At 50.4% G+C, this 24,301-nt stretch overlaps 1 protein-coding gene and 1 pseudogene across 2 annotated transcripts; one reads left to right on the top strand and one right to left on the bottom strand.

Moving 5' to 3' along the window:
- The first annotated feature begins 2,193 nt into the window (after positions 1 to 2,193).
- LOC141988560 (uncharacterized) lies at positions 2,194 to 9,990 on the top strand. Of its 2 annotated transcripts, none has more exons than XM_074954375.1 (3): positions 2,194 to 2,323; positions 2,624 to 2,729; positions 4,714 to 9,990. In XM_074954375.1, the coding sequence occupies exons 2-3, from the start codon at positions 2,651 to 2,653 to the stop codon at positions 5,904 to 5,906; spliced, it is 1,272 nt and encodes a 423-aa protein (XP_074810476.1). In that variant the 5' UTR covers positions 2,194 to 2,323; positions 2,624 to 2,650; the 3' UTR covers positions 5,907 to 9,990. The 2 variants fall into 2 exon arrangements, with proteins under 2 accessions (XP_074810476.1, XP_074810477.1); XM_074954376.1 differs by having other exon boundaries at positions 2,263 to 2,323; positions 4,711 to 9,990.
- Positions 9,991 to 18,065: 8,075 nt separating this feature from the next.
- LOC141988593 (olfactory receptor 5J3-like) lies at positions 18,066 to 19,016 on the bottom strand (annotated as a pseudogene).
- Positions 19,017 to 24,301: the final 5,285 nt, after the last annotated feature.

Consider the following 24,301-nt stretch of genomic DNA (forward strand, 5'->3'; position numbering starts at 1 on the left):
TGGCCCCGCCTGGGAAGGGGAGGGCTTAAGAAATTGGTGGTTTTAACCCCTAAGGCTCCTTCAGTGCCTGGGCCAGCATCGTCCCTCTGGCTTCCCCGCGCCTCCGCAGCGTGCGCCAGGCAAACCCCGGGCTGGGGGGGGGGGGTCTTCACGTGCACACACACGGGCTGCCTGCACACAGTCCACACGCTGCAGCCCTGGGCTCCAGCCACAGGTTGCACAACACAGCACGCACACACACAGAGCACGCACAGACACACACACACACACACTGGCTGCATGCACACAGTCCACACGCTGCAGCCCTGGGCTCCAGCCACAGGTTGCACAACACAGCACGCACACACACAGAGCACGCACAGACACACACACACACACTGGCTGCATGCACACAGTCCACACGCTACAGCCGCAGGCTCCAGACGCACGTTGCACAACACAGTGCACAGGTGCGCGCGCACACACACACACACACACACACTGGCTGCACCTCTGGGATTAGTTTGGGGAAGTTCTCGGGCCTCTGTTGCAAGGGCGCTCAGACTAGATGATCACAATGGTCCCCTCTGGCCTTGGAATCTGTCAATTTCTCTCTGTCACACACACACACACACACACTGGCTGCCTGCACACAGTCCACATACTACAGCCGTAGGTTCCAGACACAAGTTGCACAACACAGCGCACACACATACACCCATTGACTGCACCGACACTGCACACACTGACCCTGAATGCACACACACTGATTTCAGACACACGCTGGCTACACCTATGCACACCCCTGCTGTACGTGCACACACAGACACACACACACTGACTGCACTCTTGTACAACACTCATAGACTCTGCCTACTCACACACACAAAGCCTTCCTTCTCCATCAGATACATGCAAAATTATACACACCAACCCCAAAGTTTATTCTTTGCAGATCACCAGTAGACTCCCACCCTGCAGACACACACCTGACTTGACCCACACAGACTAGCTATACTGTACAGACACACAAACACACTGATTACACACACCTGCATGCACACAGACTGTGCACACCCACACTGATTGCACACATACGGACTGCATGCACCCCCACTCATTGCACGTGCACCCCACACTCACATAAGAACACACACCACACTGATTGGCATTGCATACACCCACATAAATGACACACACCCCCATAGATTGCACACACTCCCACACACTTACACAAGGATGGTACACAGCCAAATTGATTGCACACAGTCACACACAAAAACTACACATACCCACACTGATTGCACCCATACCTACACACAAGGATTGCACACACATTACACACACACACCACACACTCACAAGGACTGCACACAGCCACACCAATTGCACACACCCCCACTGTGCACCCACACCCCACACACTCACAAGCTCTGCACACACCCACACTCATTGCGCACAAACCCCAGACACTCCCAAGGACTGCACACCCACTGATTGCACACCCACAAGGACTGCACACACCCCCACTGATTACACCCCCACATACACACACTCACAAGGACTGCACGCACACACTGATTGCACAAAAACAACGAGGCGTCCGGTGGCACCTTAAAGACTAGCCGATTTATTTGGGGATAAGCTTTCGCGGGTAAAAAAAACCCACTTCTTCAGATGCCTGGAGTGCAAACTACAGATGCAGGCACTAGTCTACAGGAAGAGAAAGGAGTTACCTTAAAAGTGGAGAACTAGTGTTGACAAGGCCAATTCAATCAGAGCGGATGGCACACTCACACGGCCTACACCCACCCACGCTGATTATACAAAAAGAAAAGGAGGACTTGTGGCACCTTAGAGACTAACCAATTTATTTGAGCATGAGCTTTCGTGAGCTACAGCTCACTTCATCGGATGCATACACACACTCACAAGGGCTGCACACACCCTCCCCATTTCGCAGCCTCTGAGCTGGCTGGGGATCATGCTGGGCAGCGGGTCTCTTCGCCGCCGCTCCCCGCCCTGCACCCATGTCCCGGGGCCGCAGGCAGCCACGCCAGGACACGTGCCCTGGGGGCTGGGTCCCTGATCTGCTCGCTCCAGGGGGGAACCAAACTCCCCAGGGCGGCGGCGTGCAGGGAGCGAAGGGTTAACCCCGCAGCCCTCCCCTTCCCAGAGCACATGGTGCCACCATCAGGGGGCTGGAATAGCGCAGGGACCTTCCTGTCCAGCCCCCCCTCCCCGCAGCTCCTCCTGCCCCGGCGGGTCTGCTCCGGAGCCGGACTCCTCCTGTTGCGCTGGGCGCGTTCCCGTCCGCAGCCCCCTGGATCGCCCCGGCCGGGCGGTGAGCGGGGGCGCCGGGGGGGGCGCAGCCAGAGGCGGCCGCGGGGAGGGAAAGGGCAGCGGCGGCCAGTCGCTGCTTGGAGGAAGCGGCCGCGGGGACAAGGGGATGGGAGCCAAAGTGGGGCTGGGAACGGAGAGATCCCCCCCCAGCCCAGCAGCACGTGGGGGGGGTCTGTGCAGCTGAGCCCCCAGGTCCCCCCCCCAACCCGGGGCTGCCTGTGTGGGGGCGGGGGGGGGGAGTTTTGAAGGGTTTCGTGGTAATTTATCAAAGCAGAGCCTTCCCGTCTTTCCCCGCCTGCAGGCAGGATTCCCTGGCCCTGACTCCGGGATGCAGCGAGGGGAAGAGCCGTGTGTCCCGGCGCTCCAGGGCGCCGAGGGAAGGGCGATCCCCCGAGGGGCCTGCGCAGGTGAGGAAGCCCCTCCACGAGTTAACAGCGGGCCCTGCTAGGGCTGGGGAGGGTGCAGGCCAGAAGGGGCGGAGCTGGAGTTGCACCCCGACGCTGGAGGGCTAGTGTCAATGATCCGCAAAGCCGGGAGGTGGCAAAAGTGGCATCCAATTATTTAGGGTGCTGTGGCGATTCGTAATCTGCCCTCCAGTGTATCCCAGGCCGGCGGTGCCACCCACCACCTGCACATGAAGCCCAGCAAGGGACTTTAACCAAAGTATCACAGCCCACCGGAGGCTCAGCCATGAGATCCCACAGGCAGGGAATAGAATCATGGAATATCATGGTTGGAATATCATCTAGTCCAACCCCCTGCTCAAAGCAGGGCCAATCCCCAATTTTTGCCCCAGATCCCTAAATGGCCCCCTCCAAGGATTGAGCTCACAACGCTGGGTTTAGCAGGCCAACGCTCAAACCACTGAGCTATCCCTCCCTGCAAGGGACCGAGGCGCACCAGTGCCTGAGGCCCCCCCCACAGTGGAAGGGAAATGATTAAGTGAGAGATCCCCAGATGATCCTAGCAAGTGATCCACACCCACACGCTGCGAAACTAAGAGGAAGATGTAAAAAACCCAAGGTCTCTGCCAGTCTAACCTGGGGAAGAAATTTGTTCCTCACCCCATATATGGCGATTAGTTAGATCATGGTACCTGGGGGTACGCAGAGGTCTTCCGGGGGGTACATCAACTCACCCAGATATTTGCCTAGTTTTATAACAGGCTACATAAAAAGCACTAGGGAAGTCAATACAAACTAAAATGTCATACAGACAATGGCTCTATAGTCTATATGCTGAAAAGTAAGTACAATATTTCTATTCCAGTTGATTTATTTCATAATTATATGGTAAAAATGAGAGCCATTTTTCAGTGCTACTGTGGCTGAGACACTTTTGTATTTTTATGTCTGATTTTGTAAGCAAGTCATTTTGAAGGGAGGTGAAACTTGCGGGTACGCAAGACAAATCAGACTCCTGAAAGGGGTCCAGTTGTCTGGGAAGGTTGAGAACCACTGAGTTAGACCCTGAGCATGTGAGCTCGACCCCGCGAGCCGAGCACCAGAGAGTGCTCGGTGCCATCTCAGAGCCCTGTCCCACAGCTTGTGTCCCATCTCCAGCGTTGGCCATCACCAGTGCTTCAGAGGAAGAAGACCAAAAAAAAATCCAGCCTCCCAAAACACGCTTGGGGGGAAAAGATCCCTCCCTGCCTCTTGCTGGGGGACAACTGAAACCCTGAAGTAATAGTTTTTAGGAACATAAGACATAAACCAGAAATGAGCCCCGCCCTCCCACATCACCTTTGCACTCAAATTTCTCCAGTTGTCTTAAAATTAATCGTTATTCCCCCCCTCCCCCCCCCCCCCACACACACACACTCCCCATTGAGAGGCTGTTCCAGAACCTCACCTCTCTGGTGGTTCGAAACCTTCTAATTTCCAGCCTGAATTTGTTCTGCCCTGTCTCGCTCAGTACCCGACACTCAGAGATCCCAAGGCCGGAAGCATGTGATTTATCTCATCTCACCAGCTGTTGAACTTCCCCAGAATAATTGCTTTAGAACTAGAGCAAATCTTTTCAGAACGAATCCTATCTTGATTTAAAACTTGCCAAAGATGGAAAATCCATCTTGACCCTTGCCAAGTTGTTTTGATGGTTAATTCCCCTCAGGGTTAAACATTTACACCATATTTCCAGTCTGAATTTGTCTAGCCTTAACTTCTGGCCTTTGTATTTTGTTAGTCCTTCATCTTCTAGATCGAAAAGCCCATTATCAAATTCCCCTCCCCAAGCTTTCCTCTGAGGGCTCAGCTGGATCGTTGGAGCAAAGCCACTTCCCCTCTGGGGAAGGGTTTGGGGAAATTCACCTCCTACCCATCAGATTTGCCACTCATTCTCTCCCTAGCACAGTCAACGAGCCCTGGCTGGATTCTCCCTTTCTCCCAGCAGGTGCCAGGATGGAGGTGAAGAGTCCCAAGAAGGAAGGGCCTACGGGAGCAGAGCCACACTGGATGTCCCAGAGCATTAAGCAAGAAGAGGCCAGCGTGGCTGGATGGCCGGAGGAGATCAATGCGATGTCTCCAGAGGAGATCGGCATCAGGATGATGATGGAGCACAACCGAGCCCAGCTGGGGGAGAGCCCTTACAGCTGCTCGGACTGCGAGAAAAGCTTCAGCCAGAGCTCCCACCTGGTCCAGCACCAGCGCATCCACACAGGCCAGAAGCCCTACAAGTGCACCGACTGCGGGAAGAGCTTTGTTCTCAGCTCCAACCTCCTGGAACACCAGCGCATCCACACCGGGGAGCGCCCCTACAAGTGCGACCAGTGTGAGAAGAGCTTCAGCCAGAGTTCCCACCTCTTCCAGCACCAGCGCATCCACACGGGCGAGCGGCCCTACCAGTGCACCGAGTGCGGGAAGAGCTTCAACCGCAACTACACCCTGGTGAAGCATTACCACACCCACATCGGGGAGCAGCCCTTCATCTGCAGCGAGTGCGGGAAGAGCTTCAGCCTGGGATCCTTCGCCCAGCACGTCCGCACGCACACGGGCGAAAAGCCCTACACCTGTGCCGAGTGCGGCAAGAGTTTCAGCAGCAGTTCCAACTTGAGCCAGCACCGGCGCATCCACACCGGAGAGAAACCCTACAGCTGTGGCCACTGCGGGAAAAGCTTCAGCCAGAGCTCCAACCTCATCAAGCACCGGCGCATCCACACCGGAGAGAGACCCTACAGCTGCCCCGAGTGCGGCAAGACCTTCAACCAGAGCTCGTCGCTCATGCAGCACCGGCGGATCCACCGGGGCGAGCGGCCCTACGAGTGCACCGAGTGCGGGAAGCGCTTCAGCGTCAGCTCCCACCTGGTGGAGCATCGGCGGATCCACCGGGGCGAAAAGCCTTACAAGTGCGTCGACTGCGGGAAGAGTTTTGGCTGCAACTCATCCCTGATGAAACACCAGCGCATCCACACCGGGGAGCGGCCCTACAAGTGCCCCGAGTGCGGGAAGTGCTTCATCGACAGCTCCAAGCTCAACAACCACCGGCGCACCCACACCGGAGAGCGGCCCTACAAATGCACCGACTGCGGGAAGGGCTTTGGAGACAGCTCCGCCCTCATGAAGCACCAGAGGACTCACGCCAAGTAGATACCCAGCAGATGGAGAGGGGGGCACTGGTGTCTCTCTAGAGGGTGAAATTGACATGCCGTGGGGAACGAGGGCCTCTATAAAGCAAGACATCGATGTGCCTTCTAGGGGGACAAGGGCACCTTTATAGAGAGTAAATTGGTGTCCTCTCTTCCAGCCCCCCTATTGCTCAGCAAGACATACCAATCCATCTCGGAAACCGTGGCTCCTACCCCCAATGTATGCCAGTGCCCTTTTGCCTGCAGCAAGCTGCAGGCCTGATCTGAAGCCCTTTCCCCCACTTACAAGGTGGATCAAGGTGCGGATGGCCTCTGCGAGGATCCCAAAGTGGCAGGAAATGCTAAGGCAAATCATCCAGCTGTGATGTGTGCCACAGGGATTTGTACAGAGGAAATAAGCAAACATAGTGAGGTTTAGTGATTAGGCCTGGGAGTCAGGACTTCTGGGTTCTGTCCTCAGGGAGGGGAGTAGGGTCTAGTGGGTGATCGCAGAGGAGGCTGGAAACCAGGACTCATGGATTAGATTCCCAGCTATGTGTGGGTTATAGAAGGTGAAATCGGAGTTTGTTTGCAGTTATGCTTAGGTGTATAGTTTAGAGTAGGGGCCTGGGTTCTACACCCGGCTCTGGCACTTTACCTTTCTGTGCCTCAGTTTCTTCTTCATCTGTCAAATGAGAATAATGGTACCCAGCTGTTTTCTAAAGTGTTTTGAGAGTCATAGATGAAAAGTGCTTATTATTCTGTATTTGATGAGTAATTGTATAAGCTAGAAGTGACTCTCATTTCACCCTGCTTTGTTCATGCTCTGAGTTGGCTGCAGAGCATAGATCTCTAAGTCTTTTCTTAGTCTGGTTTGCAGTAATTAAGATCCACAATTGAGCTCTCATTTCTCTCAACCAACCAGGAGAAGAAATGTAAAGGGATCCTGGAAAGGGAATTAAAACTGGGGATTGTGCCCTTCAATTTTGCTACTTTATGATGCACAAAACAAAGCTTGAATCAACCTGCTTGGGACTTGTACGTTAGACATTTGGGAGTTAAATAACTTGGAAGTCTCTTGGGAAGACTGGAGAATTGGGTCTGATCGGTTAAACCTGATTGAACGTGGAGAGTGGATTTAAAACATAAGTTAAGGCTAGGAGTTTTCAACAGCAATCTCAGAGGACGTCCATTGTATGAGATATCTTAGAGGCCTAGTTTTCGGGTGGAAGTGCTCAACATTGTCTGAAAATTGGGCCCCCTTAACCATTAAAGGTTGGGTACTGCCCATCACCATTGAAAGTTTTGGTCCAAATCTTTAAAAATCAAGATTTTCTCTCCCAATGTGTTCCTTGGGTAACCGAGTTCAATAAGTGACAACAGAATGAGCCTGTCAGATTCTTTGCCTGTGTTAATATTGATCTAGGTCAAATGTCTGTTTCACGGGGTGCTCTACTCACCACTGGAACACCTCCTTGGGGTTAGCTCTGCCAGTCTGATGCTCCTTCCTGCAGGTGCTCACTCTGTCTCTCTCTTGGGACTCAATGGCTTCCTCTTCATGGCTTGGCCCTCAGGCCAGGTCATGTGGTTTTCCCCTTCCGGGGGGGTTTGTGTACCCAAGTCTCTCTGTACCAGTCATCCCAGGCAGTCTTCCAGTTCACTGCCCATCAATGGGGCCATTTCCACAGTGGGTGGTAGAGGAACCCAGGCCTGGCCTCTTCTCTGGGTTCCTGCTCAGGGACCCTACCCTGTGCTGTCCCACACCTCACTGCTGTTTCCCTGGTCTGCTTCCTACATTGTCTCTGTCCAGCTTCCTCTCTACCCTCCTCCGGCTTGCCTTTCCCTCTGGGCCAAGCTCCCTGGTCTCCCAAGCCCCACAGAGTGACTACAGACCTCCTCCCTGCAGCCCCTTTCTGCCCTCAGCTACCTGGCTTTCTACGAGCCCTTCCTATTCCTGTCCAGGTGAGCTTCATCCTTTAATTAGTCCTCTCTGCTCCCTGGTTCCCTGTCCAGGTGCAGCCTTGGTGGCTAATTGGTCCAACTAGCCACGTTAAGCCCTTCAGAGGTGGTGTGGGGTGAACACCCCATCAGACATGAGTTTACCAGGTCTGTGCTACATCCCGGCCTTTAAACAGTTTCCCTTTTAGTGTGGCAGACCTCAGGGGGCCACACTGATCCACCAGGATAGGCCATGCGGCCTCTCTGACTCCAGGATTGGGCCTTCAGGCCTTTGCCACCAGGAGCTCCTACAGCAAGTCCGACTGAGATCAGGCTTCTGCGGAGACATTCTCGTCTCAGGGAGCGATGCAGCCCATTGCGTATTAGCAGTGATGCTGAGCTCTTTCCTCCCTGCAGAGTGTCGGAGGAAGTTGCCTGCTCTTTACAGGCCCAGCAGCTAAGCGTTCTTGTTCATTGGCGGTCCCATTATGTCTTCCGGATCTTTCATTCAGATGTGTTGATTCTTTTCTGCTCCTAAAGACACCTTGGTACCATCTCAGACAGTCTACCTGCCATTTTGCCAGCCCTCATTCCCTGTTCTACTCAGTGTGTAGCCATACAAAGTGCACAGGGAAACTGAGACACGCATCTGGATCATAAAAATATTACCAACTTTCCCATGTACATCACAGCATAACAGGCACTCTGGAGAAAAATCTTCTTTGTTAAAAGTTCCCCAAATCTTTGCTTTAGGAGTTCTGTTAAACTCTTGAGCCTCCTCACCTGATGCTTCACAGGGAAATAAAATAAGAACATACATTCCTGGTGTTGCTAAGGTTTAAAGAATAAACCCCAGAGCTTGCCCCATCCCTGTTGTATTTCTCGAGGCAAAGCGGTCAATGGGGATCAGTGGGAGCTTTGATGGCATTATGTCTGCAAGGCAGAATTCTTTATAAAAACCCAACAGCCATGTAGAACTATTTATACTTAAAAAAAGGTGATTCTTCTGTTCTTGGAGCTGAATAGGTTAGAGGAGGGCTTTAAGTCAGGACTTCTGGGTTTTCTTCCCAGTTCTGGCAGGGGAATGGTGGGTTAGAGTGGGCGAGGGGGCCTGGGAGCCAGGACACCAGGGTTCTATCCCTGGCACTCAGGGGGAAGTGGAGTCTAGAGGTTGGAACAGAGGAGGGAATGGAAATCTAAACTTTTGGGAGAGAAGAGACCAAGGCTTTTTAGAACAACAAACTAGCATCAAGATGTGGCATGGAAAAGCTGTGATTGAAGAAAGGGGTGAGAGAGGAGGAAGAAGGAGAGAAAGAAAATGGCTAAGATTTTTTCCAAACTGGCTAGTTATTTTGGGGTGTTCAGTCTGAGCCTGATTTTCAGAGGATGAGCACTCTGCGCTTTCTGGGGAATCACTTTCTTTGTAAGGGGGTCTCCCCCAATTTGACTCCCATAAAAACTGAGACACTCCTAATCACTCGCTGCTTTTGACAGTGGTGGCCACTGAATCTTCAAAGTAGCTAGCTAGAATTCCTGCTGTCTCCTTAGCCAGGTCTTCCACCCACCCCTCACCCTCTCCTTAAGTCACTTATTTGCTTCTTTGATTCACGTGGGGAAACCTTTTCTAAAACAAAAGGAAACCCAGATTGCTTTAGAGAAGTGACTGCTGTTTAAATGCCCTTTTTAAGTAATATTTTTTAGCCTTTTTTTTGAGGGGAGGACGTGTCTATTTTAATTTCAAGGATTTTTATAAACACAGAGAGGGGAAGTAAAGGGATTGGCAAGATTTCATCTTAGCAGGAAAGAGAGAGATCTTTTCCCCACAACCTCACAGGACGTTATAACCCAGAGGTCTTTCTCCCACAGCTTCATGAGTTGTCATAACCCAAAGATCTCTCTCCTGCAGCTTTGTGAGTTGTCATAGTTCAGAGCTGTCTCTCCAACCATTTCAATCAACGTTATGAGGAGCTGAGAGAGACTTAATGCAGGAAATCTGCTTGTGGCAGGATCGGGGCCTTCTCACGATGTAGCTTTTAAGGGAGGGGTGTTTGAATTAATCTAATATTTTTCTGTAGGGCTGATTTTTTTAATTCTGTATCCTTTTTTTTTTTTAGTAATGCTATTTTTCTATCGGTGTCGGGAGCTTCCTGTAGTTAGATTTAAGAGGTGACAATAAATATTTGGAGCTAAAAGATGGTATGTGTTTTTTTCTTTGTGGTCTGTGGTGTCCAGAAAAATAACAGCTGTGGGGAAGTGAGAGGTCTGTGGGTGTAGGGATTCTGTGCGGGTGAACTGAGCTCCTTAGGGGGTCACAGGAAGTGGAGTGTGGGAGATCAGAGGCCTGTATGAAGGATTTGAATCCCAGTGCCTGGATTGCTGCAGGGTAAGATGGGGATTTGAAGGAGCATTCCATATCTCTCAGTCACATTGGGTGGTGCTTTGGTTCCTGGAAAAGATTAAAGGGAAACAAAGAAAATGATGGGGAGTCTTTAATATAGCTCAGTTTCTGTAACCCCTGATTGCATCAGCATTAGGGACAGATTCTGTTCTTCATGACTCTCGTGTAAATCCGGAGCAACCCCCCTGACATCTCTGGAGTCAGGGCTGTGTTCTGATTGTTCTTATTAGCAAATAGGCTTGAGCGTGCTGGTCGTTGTTTGTTCCTTTAAGATTCAGATTCTGGATAACACACAAAGGTTTTGAACTATATTTTTAATCCAGGCTGCTATTGAGTTACTCTCAATCCTTAACAGTGGGTTTCTCACATATAAACACAGTAATTCAAAGGACCCGATTCTGATCTCATACTAGAATAAATGCAGAGTGACCCCAGTAAACCCAAAAGGATTTTTGTGGATATAAACCACTGTGGCTGAGAGCAGAATCCAACCCTGACTCCATTCACATAAGTGAGGTCATTCTAGATTTACACCATGGTCACTAAGAGCAGAATCCAGCCCAGTGATTTTAAACTTATGTTTACATAGTATTTAGATCAGGGAAGAGCTCAGAGGTTTGAGCATTGGCCTGCTAAACCCAAAGTTGTGAGTTCAATCCTTGAGGGGGCCACTTAGGGATCTGGGGTAAAAATTGGGGATTGGTCCTGCTTTGAGCAGGGGGTTGAACTAGATGACCTCCTGAGGTCCCTTCCAACCCTGATATTCTATGACTGAAGGAGCATCAGCTGGCGAAACCAGTTGAGGGTAGAAACTTTTTCCCCATTGTTACATTTCTCAGGGTACAGTCTGGACTGATAAACAGCTGTGTTCCCTCAATTCTCCAGCCTGGGGTGCCTTTTACCCTGCTTCACTGAGCTACCACTCCTGGTCTGCTCAGACACAGCCTCCAGCATGTAAGTTACTCCTAGTTATATTGTCTGAGTGCAATAGCCAGCCACTCTTTAATTACACTGCAGAACACCACCAGCAAATTCCTAGTCCCAGACTTGCCCCCAGTGATGTGCGTCTTGTACTGCCCAGCCCTCTCCTGGACAACACAAGCTCGGATAAAGTCCATCATTTTATTAATAGGAAATGATAGGCACAAATCCTATTATCCCCAAATGGAGTTTCCCAAACGCTTCAATCCAAACACAGTGGTTTAGATAACACAAGTTTTTTTTAACTACAGAAGATAACTTTTAAGTGAATATGAAAGAGTCAGAATTGGTTACAAGAGAATAAGAGTAAAATGCAACTAATGCCTAACTTAACCAGCTATGTGAATTCAAAGCAAAGTCTCTCTCAGCACGTTTTAGCCGTCTTCCTGGCTGAATGCCTTTCAGTCAGGATCCCTCCCCCAGTGCAAAGCTGTTTCTTTTGTTCTACAGGTATGGCCCTACTGACTTCCCGGTCCATTTTGGTCAATTTCACAGTCATAGGATTTTAAAAATCAAAAATGTCATGATTTCAGCTATTTAAATCTGCAATTTCATGGTGGTGTCAATGTAGGGGTCCTGACCCAGAAAGGAGTTGTGGGGAGGGGTCACAAGGTTATCGTAGGGGGGGTTTCAGTCCTGCTGCCCTGACTTCTGTGCAGCTGCTGGCGGCGGCGCTGCCTTCAGGGCTGGGAACCTGGACAGCAGCCCAGCTCTGAAGGCAGAGCCACCGCCAGCAGCAGCCCAGAAGTCAGGATGGCCTGGTCTGGTATTGCCGCCCTTCCGTCTGCGCAGCTGCCTGCAGAGCCGGGCCCTCAGTCAGCAGCCACCGCGCTCTGGCCGCCCAGCTCTGAAGGCAGCAGCGCAGAAGTGAGGGTGGCATGGTCTGGTTTTGCCACCCTTAGTTCTGGGCTGCTGCTGGCGGGGTGCTGCCTTCAGAGCGGGACGCCTGGCCAACAGCTGCCGCTCTCCTGCCGCCCAGCTCTGAAGGCAGCACAGAAGTAAGGGTGGCAATACCGTGACAGCCCTAAAATAACCTTGCTCCCCGCCCCGGACCACCTTTTGGGTCAGGACCCCCAATTTGAGAAACACTGGTTTCCCCCATGAAATCTGTATACTATAGGGTAAAAGCACACCCCCAAAAAAACAGATTTCACTGGAGGAGACCAGATTTCACAGTCTGACATGTTTTTCATGGCCATGAGTTTGATAGGGCCCTATCTACAGGTGTTGTAGATGCCCTGGGTAGAGAGAAAGGGAGGAATAATTTGGGGCATCTGCTTTCCCTTCTTATAGCTCTTTCTCTTCTTTGATAATCATTTCCAGCTGAGGTTCAGGAGACAGAAAGTCTGTGTGGATGGGAACCCCCAGCTGTTTCTTTGTCAGGATGGAGATTTTCGCCCACAACCTCTTTCCTGCCAAAGAATGGCCACTTAACCAGGTGATGGTCCATTTGATTTTGTTGACAGCTGGCTGAAGCATCTGCTAGCTTTTTGTCTCTGGCAAACTGGTTTGTGACTGCTCTCCAGACTTGGAACATGGCTTAATAATATCATAGAGTAGACTCTTAGAAGTTTACATACAATATTGCCACAGACATTTTACCGGGACAATAATGATGAGCAAATTATGAGTTTTCAAATGAGTTTTCACAAGGCATACGTTGTACAAGTTTTATCATAGTCTTATAAAAGCAGTGACCATAGCGGTACAGACAGTCACACTCATTTTGGCCTAAATTCTCCCTGTAGATAAATGTGGGGAGCCAGCATGACGCAATGGCTAAAGCTCAGAACTCCTGGGTTCTGATCTCACCTCTGTGAGGTGAGTGGAGTCTAGTGGACAGAGCAGTCTTAAAGTCAGAACTCCCTGGTGCTAGCCTGCCCTCTGGGAGTAAAGTCTAGTTAGTTACAATGGGGCAGGGCTAGGAGTTGGGACTCCTGGCTTTTCTCTTGCCTCTGGGAGAGGAGTGGGGTAGAGCAGAGGGGTGGGAGTCGGGACTCCTGAGTTCCATGGCCAGATCTCCTCAGACAAGTAACTTAATTCTTCTGGGCTTCATTTAGGAAACAGGGATGGAAGGAACTTAAGAAAAATAATTTCCTGCTGACTGGAGATTTTAGTGTTGATATAATAGAAAAATTCAACCCCAGCTTCTCATATAAGGCTGGTGCTGCCTTATATGAGGCTGTAATAGTGTAGGGATCTTCCTGTTCCAGCTCCCAACACCTGGGTCACAGTCCAACTTCCCCCAGCCCCCATGTGTTCCCAGGGATGAGTTCCCACCGATAGCCCCAGGGAAATCGCCCCGGTTCAGCGGAGAGTGGGAGCGCCAGGCACAGAGGAGAAGCAGTGAGAGGTGGCTCAGAGGAGCAGAGCTGTAACTAGGCATTTTAGCGCTCGGGCCAAGCAAGCAAGCATATTTGCGCCTGTATCATTTTTTTCGTCATTTTTCCTCCCCATCTTTCCGCCCCCACGGCTTGGCACCCTGGACGGTTGCCCTGCTCGCCCCACCCTGGTTACAGCTCTGCAACTCTGCCACTTGCCTCCTGGGTGATCTTGGGCTGATCATATGGTTTTGTGCCTCAGTTTCCCCTTATTAAAAACGGGATAATGATACTTACAGCGGAGTGGTGGGGAGGTAGAATTCACTGGTGAAATGAAAGGTATTAGAAGAGTGCAAACTAGAGTAGTTCATCCCTCCAGAATGTGTACATGGGAGAAACGGGAAGCTTCCCCCATAAATCAGAGATCACAGGTTAGGAGCCCTTACAGAAAGAAATATTGCTGTGCTCTGCAATAATGGCCTCTAGGGCTAGAGTATACAATGGAGCCACTACAGCATTTGGGACCCGTTCTGTAGTCTCTGTTTTATAAAGATTTTAAATATGCCTCTCTGGAACTTCATCCTCCCCACCCATGCCCACGTGTGGCTTCCTCAGAGAGAGAATCCTGCTTGTTAACACATGTCCCAGGGAATGGGATGCACCACTGTAGCTAGGCCCCTCCTACTCTGTCACTAATCTGCCTGTCCCTCCCTAGCCCACAGGAGCTGTGCTAAACTGCTCTTTTCTGGGAGGCATTAGAATCATGGAATATCAGGGTTGGAAGGGACCTCAGGAGGTCATCTAGTCTGACCCCCTGCTCAAAGCAGGACCAATCCCCAATTTTTGCCCCACATCCCTAAATGGCCCCCTCAAGGATTGAACTCACAAGCCTGGGTTTAGCAGGCCAATGCTCAAACCACTGAGCTATTCCTCCCTCCTTCCCGCACTCATCTCCAGCTGACATAAAAACTTCTTCCATCAGGCCAGATCTGAGCAGTGTTTTGCTGCCAGCAAAGAAAGTGCAAGTTTTCTAGTGAAAGCAATTTCCCTGTGTCCTGATTAGCAACAACAAACCAAGGCCCACAGCTGGGGAGGAGAACAGAGCTTAATTGACTCTGCGTTTTGAAGTGGGATCTGAATCACCAGGTTCAAATTAGCCAGCATCACCTTTTCATCCTGGGGCATTGAAAGGAAATGTGATTCTCTACAGCAGACTATGGCTAATCTAGCTCCCACCTCACACCCAGCCCTTTTAAAACATCTCTCAGATAAAGTAGACATCTTCTTTCACAGGCTCTGTTATTCTCTTCATTGTATTGTCTGAAGTACGTAGTTTAAAGCCCCGCACGCTTATCTAAGCCACTTGTGTTTTACCAGCAAATCAAGAGGAGGACGAGACCTGGGGGGAAAGGAAACAAAAAGGAACAGCTTTGAACTGTTTTGTTTTTCTAATGAAATTAGAAAGCTATGTCCCCCCAATGTCGAAATGTCAAAAGAGCAAGACACGATTGTCCATCAGCAAAGGCGCAGGGCTTCGGGATAGGAACCGTGAGTGGAAACAGTGACACCCAAAGAGTAGTAATAATTAATACCTGGCATTTCCCACGGCAGAATTCCCAAGTAATGGTGCAAAGCGTAGGACGAGCATTGATAGCAACTAAGGTCTACTGGGCTGGGCAGAAGTCTGGGAATCAGACCTGCCTCCTTGGCCTAATCGCTGCAGCAAGTCACTCTTCCTGGTCAATTTCCCCAGCTATAAAATGGTGATAATGATGCTACTTCCTTTTTGTAAAGTACTTTGGATGGGACCACTGGCGCCGACTTTCTTCTTTGCTGGGGGGTGCTCAACCCCCCGCCCCACCCCTTCCCCAAGCCCCCACCCCACCTCTTCCTGTCCCTGCTCCTCCCCCTAACATGAGCATACCCCACCCTCGCTCCTCCCACCCTCGCGCCTCCTGCATGCCGCAAAACAGCTGATCTGTGGCAGGGGGGAGGTGCTGATTGGTGGGTCCTGCCAGCAGGCACGGGAGGAGAGAGAGGAACTGATGGGCTGCCAGTGGGTGCTAAACACCCACCATTTTTTTCCCAAGGGTGCTCCAGCCCTGGACCACCCACAGAGTCGGCGCCGATGGGTGAGACACACCAAGGGACTGAGGCGTTGCAATGCTGACTGTCACAGCACCTAGAAAAATCACAGGAACACACCATGATCCACAAAGCTCAGGTGGGCCCCTAAGCTCCCTGTGCATGAGGAGAGAGAAGTGCCTAAGAAGGCCGTCCACAAAAGCCAGCACTGCTGCTCCCTCGGCAATGGGAGAGAGGCCGACAACAGGCATGTGTGAAAGCCCTGCCCCCTTTCTCAGAGATAGGCGCCTATATCCAAGCTGCACTGACGCCCCATGTCAGTTTAGCCCCAAACAGGAACTCACCACCTGGAATCAGACAGCTTCGGCACCTGCTTCGTGGCTCCTACCCTTGAGAGCTAGACAATGCGATCTAACAGCTGTGTTGTCATAAGCCGTCATGCTTTGGCTGGATGCTCCAGAACAATTTAACATAGCTCTTAATGTCCTCAGCGAGCGCTCTCTGGGAAACGGTGGAAGCCCTATTGCTTGGGATGTTTAAAACGGGCCTGGACCAAATCCTAATAAATGACAAGTGGGCACAATCCTGCGTTCCTGCAAGAGTTTGGGAGGCTGCTCTATTCTGTTTCCTCAGCACAGCGCTGAAGACGGGCCTTTGCTGCCATTAACCGAAAATAGGGGAAGAACTACAATAAAATTAACTAAATGGGTTAAAAGAAAAAAAAAAAGGGTTTTAACATTAAGAGGCATAAATTAACGATTGGATACCTATTGAAAAGGATGAGGTAATTGTTTACAGTTGAATAGTTTGGTAATTGGGTAGGAGATAGCAGTTTCAGGTCAGCCTAGGTTGGCAGGCAGACAAATGTAGACTGGGGCCAAGTAAAAGTCACTCCAGCACTGCAGGGAGGGGTGTTCAGGCGGCTTCGCACTCAGGCCTGAGGAGGCGGAGCCGAGGTGAGCTGGGGCGGGAGGGGGGGGTGCGAGGAGGGCCGCCCGCACTGCAGCAGGTAACCTGGGGGGCGCACAGGGGAACCTTTCCCCGCCCCAGCTCGCATCCGCCTCCCTGGGCCTGAGCGCAAAGCTGCCGCCTGCTTCTCAGCCCTCCCTGGCTTCCTGCGTGAACAGCTGATTCGCAGCAAGCTGGGGTAAGGGACGGAGAAGCAGAGCGGGGCGGCGTGTTCAGGGGCGGAGGTGGAGCGGAGGTAAGGTGAGCTGGGGCCGGGCACGGGGCGGGGAGCTGCCAGTGGGTGCTCTGCACCCACCAAATTTTCCCCATGGGGGCTCCAGCCCCGGAGCACCCAGGGAGTCGGCGCCTAAGGCGCCACTTTTGATGTGATCAGTGGGAGGAGCAGCCGCTCCCCCTGCTCCCCCCCAGCTACGCTACCCCGCCCCTAGGAGCCAGAGGGACCTGCCGGATGCTTCCTGGGAGCCGCCCCAGGTAAGCCCCGCTGGGACTCCCCACCTGACCCCCCGGCAGGTCCCTCTGGCTCTTAGCGGCGGGGTGGGCACCCACTACGGTGGCCCATGAGACCCTCCTGCCCAGTTCTGGGGGCAGTCAGGGGACAGGGGAGGGGTGGATGGGGCAGGGTCCCGGGGGGCGGGGGTGGGCAACGACCCCCTTGTGGGGTGAGGAGGGAACCGGTTGTTAAGATTTTGGCAGCTCATCACTGGATAGGCCTATAAGCATGGACCAATCAGAGAGGGTTTAAAGGTGCTCTTACCTTCATATTACAAGTGACAAACAGAGGCAAAGGGAGACTAAACCCAGGATTATTAAAGGTATTTAGGCAGCTAAATCCCATTTATTTCAATGGGAATTAGGAACTGAAATTCCTTTAAGAAAATCTAGCCCTAAGTGATTTGCTCAAGGTCACAAAGGAAGTCTACTGTGGAGGAGGAGTTTAAACTCAGACCCCCTCAAGTCTTAGGCGAGTGTGATAACTTCCGGACCATCCTTCCTTTCTCATGTGTGTGTATAATGATGTGTTTCTATTTATCTGTCCCCATACATAACCATCTCTCTGTCTATCTATCTATAAAAACACCTCTCCATGTGCACCTCCCTTTGTTTAATTGTGTAGTGATTTCACATGGTGGCTGTGGGAACTGAGATAAGAGCAGTGGCAACAAAAACAGTTCCAGTCCGAGTACCTCCTCTTTATATCATCTGCTGAATTAACCAATATAGTTCAAAAGGCAGTGGAACAAACAGGGGGAGGTGCCTATATTGCAGAAATCACATATCAATGCATAAAGGAGAAGCTGTCACACTGTTACTGGATACTGTTTTTCAAAGGAAATGGCACCTTTCCTCATTATCTGGCTCAAGTTCCATTTCCTTCTTGTTTTCTCCTGTAAATTCCATGATGACAGAAATTTCTGCACATTGACTTAATGAGTGAGAACTAGCTCATATTTGCACTCCAGTACTGATCAGTAAAAACCAGTCCCCATGTTTACATACAGCGAGAAATAGTTTTTTGGTATATTGTCCTCCTCAGGGCGTCCTTCACCTCCTTGTTCCTCAGGCTGTAGATCAGGGTGTTCAGCGTCGGGATCACAAGGGTATAGAACACAGCCACCGTTTTCTCCGAGTCCACTGAGCTGCCAGACGAGGGTCGTAAATATGTAAAGATCAGGGTCCCATATAAGATGGAAGCAACAGGCAGGTGGGAGGCGCAGGTGGAGAAGGCTTTGTGCCTTCCTGCAGTGGAGCGGATCCTCAGGATGGCAAAGATGATGTAAATGTAGGAGATGAGGATGATGAGAATGGTGCCTATCGTTTCTATGGCTGCAAAGGTGAAATGCACTAGCTTATTGATGCGAAAGTCAGAGCAGGAGATTTCTTGGAGTGGGCAAACATCGCAGAAGACATGATCGAGGACACTGGAGTGGCCGAAGGACAGACTGAATGCAGTACACCTATGCACAGTGGCATTGACACAGGCACACAGGTAAGAGCCAGCCAATGGCTGGAAGCAGACTCTCTTGGACATGATGACATTATAAAGCCATGAGTTGCAGATGGCCACGAAGTGATCGTAGGCCATCACAGCCAGGAGGCAAAGCTCATTGTTGGCACAGAAGGAGAAGAGGAAAAACTGAACCACACCCCCAGGGAAAGAAATGTCTTTACTCATCACTAGGAACTGACCATCGCCTTGGGGGCAATCACAGCGGAGGAGACAACATCTAAGAGTGACAAATTGCTGAGGAAAAAGTACATGGAGCTGTGGAGTTGGGAGTCAACCCTAATCAGCACAATCATCCCGACATTCCCCACCAGGGTGCAGAAATAAATGGCGAAGAAGAACACAAAGAGGATGTTTTTGCAGCTTTGGACTTTCTGTTATTGCCCGGAAAATGAACCCAGTCACTGTGGGGCAGTTCCCGGGAGCCATTTCTCCTGTCACTGTACTCTATGCCAGAGAAGAGACAGAGGAGGGGATAGAAGCAATGGGTACCACAAAAATAAATCTGATGTCCAGTGGAGACTCGTGTTCTCTCTTAAGAGATGCCTAAACAACGGACATTTAATGTAGTCAGAGATTCCAAAGCCCAAAGGAACCATTTTGATTATCTAGTCCAGTGGGTTTTTTTTCATTTGTGGACCAATCAAAAATTTTGGGAATCCACGGACCACAGGTCAAAAACTAGCATTCTATGGTAACAACAACCTTTTGAGGACCCCTTAGATATAGTCTGTGGACCCCAAGGTGTTTGCAGACAATAAATTCAAACCCCCCGATCTCATCTAATTGCTTATATAACACAGGTCATCATTTTTTCCCTGTATTTTTCATTGTAAACTAGAGCATATCTTTTAAAAAATCATCCAATCTTGAATGAAAAATTGTCCATGAACTAAGTATTCACCACGACCCTTGGAAAATCGTTCCAAGAGTTAATTACCCTCACTGTTAATAGAGGCCTTTTATGTAGAGCTGGTCAAAGTTCCCACCTACCCCCTTGGAAATTTTAGAGCTTTCAGGAACAAATCCCCAAATCCAAAATACTTTGGCACTGGTATATTTTGGCTGAAATCTGAAGTATTTTGGTTTTGAAATGGAGCAACTGGGAGATGTTGTCAAACCAGTAAGACTGGCCCATACTCCGAATGTCCATACTCCATAAAGGAGAATGGGAGCATGAGGAACTTCAGCTAGACAGTTCAACATGTGGAATCCTCAGCATTGGAGGTGTTTCAGAACAGGCTGGAGAAACACCCATTGGGATGTTTACTTGGTGTGTTACTTGGTCTTGCCCCAGCACAGGGACCCTGACTTGACTACATGAGGGCCCTTCCACCCCACATTGCTAGGAAAAGTCAGTGAAAACCCTGGTGAGGGGGATGTGCCTGGCGAGGGGGATGTGCAGTATCCAGGCTGGTTACTGCAATTCTCCCTCCCCTCCCTCCCTTTGCTTTCTGGATAAATTGTACTTTCAACACTGAGGACTTTGTAAGTTATGGCCAAATAATTTACTGTCCTGCGTAACATGCCCTGCATTGCTGTGTGAGTGTCTGTGGTGTAGTGCAGACACCATGACACTTGCAAAGCCTCCTCTACCTTCCCCTCCCCTCCACCAGCCTCTGCTGGGCACAATCCCAAGTGGACGCAGAGCACTGGGGGGAAAGGTTTCTGAAAAGCCAACTTGGCTATTTTTCCAAGAGTTTGGAGTATGGGCTGTATTGCTTGTGCTGAAGCCCACGGTCTTTAGCAAGTTCACAAACAGAAATCAGTGCCCCTCTGCCCACTTCACTGCAGGCAGGCAGGTGGGGGCGGAGGGGTTCAAACACTGCTTGGATCAATGCTCTCCAGCCTAGCTCAGGCTTCGGTTGGTTTCCTTCATTTCCCCCCACTCCTGGTAGCTTATTCTGGGAAGTTTCTCAGGCTGCATGAATTCTCAATGGTCTTTCAGGAGAACTGGGAGTGCAAACCCAGGGAAGAAGTGGATTCTCTGTTTCCTGCTGTCCTCACATCACAACTGGTTGTCATTCTGGAAGAAGGGCCGTCCCTACTCATACGCAAAGTACGCAGCTGCGTAGGGCACCAAATTTCCTGGTGCCCTGCGCAGCTGCGTGCTTCTCCACCCCTGCCCTGCCTCCTCCCCATGGCCCCTACCCCTGCTCCGCCCCAGCCCCGCCCCCACTCCACCCCTTCCCCAAAGCCCCTGCCCTGCTCTGCCCCGCCCCAGCCCCGCCCCCACATCCCTGAGGGCTGCAGGAGGGCCGGGCCTGCACTCACCAGCAGTGGGAAGTGCAGCGACCCAGACCCAGCCTGCCCCCCAAGCCTGCCCCCCCCACCCATGGAGGCCTGGGGCCCCCGCCGCACCCAGCCATGGGGGGGGCTGTGTAGGACCCCAGAATAGCTAGGGATGGCCCTGTTCTGGAAGATGCCTTTTAGTGAATTTCAAGCAGTTGGGCTTAATATGGTGGTAAGTGTATGAAATTTTTCATAGCCCGTGAAATAGAGGCCGGATTAGGAGATCGAATTGTTTCACAACCGATGCCTCTATGAAAAACTCGGGGTGGGGTGAGGAACAGGCTCTGCTGTTTTACTGGGTGGCCTGCTTGCTCCCCAGAATCATTAATGAGCAAGTGGGGTGATCCAGGGTGCAGCTCAAACATCCAACCGGGCTGGCCAGGGACAGACATCAGTCCTGCAAGGGAAAGGTGAGTGTGGCAGTGACTTCACACAGGCCTTTGGCAGGAACTCAGCCTATTGGGCAAAGGTGATGAGGCAGCTGTGACCTCACAGAGCTCCCTTGACAACAGCCCGGCAGGACAGGGATGCGGGGCAGGGGGAACCTCAGAGACCCCTGTAGCCTTGCTGCAGGAAGCCTCCATCTCGCGGTCTCTCGGTCAGGACCAGGAGCGGATTGGGGTGGAGGAGATTCTTTGGGAGTTTTTGCATTTCCCTGTGGATTTTGTTGAAAGAAATCATCATCTGTGTAGAAGGTAAGAAAAAATACAGGCTCTATGTACAAGATGGGGGACTCTATCCTGGGAAGCTGTGACCCTGAAAAAGACTTGGGGTCATGGGGGATGATCAGCTGACCATGAGCTCCCAGTGGGACGCTGTGGCCAAAGGGGCAAATTCGACCCTTGGAGCCGTACCGAGCAGATTCTCAGGTAGAAGGAGAGAGGTTCTATATCTCTCTGTACTGGGCACTGGTGCAGCCACTCCTGGACTATTGTGTCCATTTCTGGTGTCCACAATTTGAGACAGATGCTGATCAGTTGGAGAGGGTCCACAGAAGACCCACATGAACGATGAAAGGATTAGAACACATGCCTTGTGCTGACAGACTACAGGAGCTCAATCAAAGAGAAGGTTAAGGATGAGCCTAAGGGAACAAATATTTACTAATGGGCTTTTCACTTTAGCAGATAAAGGTTATGAGCAGACAATGGCTGAACCTAGACCAATTTACACTGGAAATAAGAAGAGCATTTTTAATGCCAGGGTTTGGAGCAATTCACCAAGGGTTGTGCTGGATCCTCCACAACTGGCTTGTTTTAAAATCAAGATTAGGTGTTTTTCTAAAAAAATCCGCTCTAATTTCTGTGGGAATTATTTTGAGGGACGTTCTATGGCCGATGTGAAACAGAAAGTCAGAGCAGAGTGGTTCCATCTGGGTTTGGAATTTATGAATCTGAGACTCGCTGGGGGCGTTTGGAATTTGTCCCTTTTTGCTTCTCTCTTCCTCCTTCCCTCTTGTCTCTTCTTCTCTTTTCTCTGCTGCTCTTCTTCCTGGGGAGGGTGGGGCTGTGCTCCAGCTGTCATTGTAGGAGCCCCTCACAAAGAGGTGGGGCTGGAATTGTGCGCTGATGGTGATCTCCACCATTGTGCTCTCCTGTGGTGACTAGTTGAGAATGCTCGGCCTCCAGGCCTGAGAGTCTCCACACTGATCGGCCAAGTGGGGGGTTATTGCTGAGTTAATAGGGAGGAGACTCAGGCACTCTTGGCTGAGGGCAGTGAGGCCTAAGGCTCAATTCAACGGCATTTCTTTGTCTGTCTGTAACACAATAATTTTTGGGACTTCGTCCAATTGATTCCAACATTTCAGGGAACTTCTAGGCATCAGTGGGAAGAACCTCCTTGATTTTAGTGACAGTTGGAAAACAACACCGCCAGAAAAGCCTGATTTCCGCACTGTGCCCCTTACATTGGTGCTGGAAGCTGAAGGGCGTTGTGACTTGGGAGTTAATTCAGCCAGTCAGTGCTGACTCTCCACGGGCGATTTGCATAAGTCAGCAAACAAGCCTCCAGGTTTCAGTGGGAGTGATGCCCAAGGCAGGCCACAGCGTCAGGATCTACGCTCAGCGTTAGTGGAGTCAGTGAGCGACAGGTGGCCAAGTTACCGCTGAGGTCACAGTGTTACCGCTCAGGTTCCTCTGCCCGCAGCAACCCCTGGGCAGTGATTGTCAAGGGGAAGGTTTTGTAGATTTGAAACTTTTAAAACGGGAAGCGCAGAAGAGGAATGAATGGCTGAGACGATTTGGCAGTAAAATGTAGGTTTTGTGCAGCATCCCGTGCAATTGCTACTGGTTCAGGGAGAGAGACAGCATTCCTGCCCCTCCCACCACCTCTGAGCTGGACCTACATAAACAAGTGTCCGAAAACTCTAGTTCATCTCTTTTCAGACTGAGCAAATAATTCACAGCAAATTATCGATACGATGAATTTTGCTGCCTCCTCTCCTTTCATAGAATACGAGCAGTTGATGCGTCTCTCAGATGACGTACTTCTTCTAAAATCAACGTGAATACCAATCAATGGCTGTTTCAAAACCAAAAAATCCCAAAAAGGCATTTTTAAGCATTTAAATTGGATTTCTACATGTAAATTTAAAACCAGTTTTATTTGTTTTAAAAACCAAACCTATCAGGGATAACATTTGAAACTATGACAAGCTATGTTAAGGCCTATAGTTGCTATAACCTATTAAACTAATTTAAATTGAATAAATATATGAAGAAGTCCACGTTTGCTGCCAATTTTCAGAGGAAGTCAAACCACTGAACTGTTGGAAGTCGTTGCCTAAGCACCTGGGTCCAGAGTTTGTTGAAATATTCAGCCAGAGACAGAGAGGCACTGAGAATTTCTAACTCATGATTGCAAACACAGAGATGTGGTATTGGCTTTGAATGGGGGAGAGGTAGTAAATCCGTCGGGATTCTTGCCCCAAACAACAGTCACCCATTGTCCTTTTGAGCACAAGGGCTTTAAAACTCCTGACGTGCTCAAATCTGTCTCCTGCTAGGATTTAGAGAATTTTCTCCATCCCCATGACACAGAGGTAAAGAGAAAGGAAGTGACCTCTCTTTGGTCACACAGCAAGGTCATGTCAGAGCTAGAAAAAGAAGCATAAGAAAAGAGTTGTATCAAAAATGTTTTTCATTTAAAACTAACTGATTTCTTAAACAAAGGAAATGTGATGTGTGGTTAGTGAATTGAAATGATACATTCTGGTCGCCACGTGTTTCCTGATTTATGAACTAGTAGATCCATAGATTATCCATAGACTGAGGGAGGAAAACAAGGTTGCCTGTTTAGTGAACTCCCAAAGGCTTTCTTCAATTTCAACGAACTAGTCAAGTGAACTGAACTATTTGAATAAACTGAAATGAAGAAAATATTTTCTGCACCTTTCAAGGAAGCTACTGCTGTCCAGAGCTGGGTTAGCA

This window comes from Natator depressus, chromosome 6 (assembly GCF_965152275.1).
Source record: "Natator depressus isolate rNatDep1 chromosome 6, rNatDep2.hap1, whole genome shotgun sequence".
Classification (NCBI taxonomy): Eukaryota; Metazoa; Chordata; order Testudines; family Cheloniidae; genus Natator; species Natator depressus.

Excerpts from the sequence above, each read along its gene's own strand:
- LOC141988560 (XM_074954376.1), top strand. The coding sequence starts at position 2,651 with ATGCAGCGAGGGGAAGAGCCGTGTGTCCCGGCGCTCCAGGGCGCCGAG. Across the intron at positions 2,730-4,710 it reads CCCCCGAGGGGCCTGCGCAG|CAGGTGCCAGGATGGAGGTG; the intron begins GTGAGGAAGCCC and ends CCTTTCTCCCAG.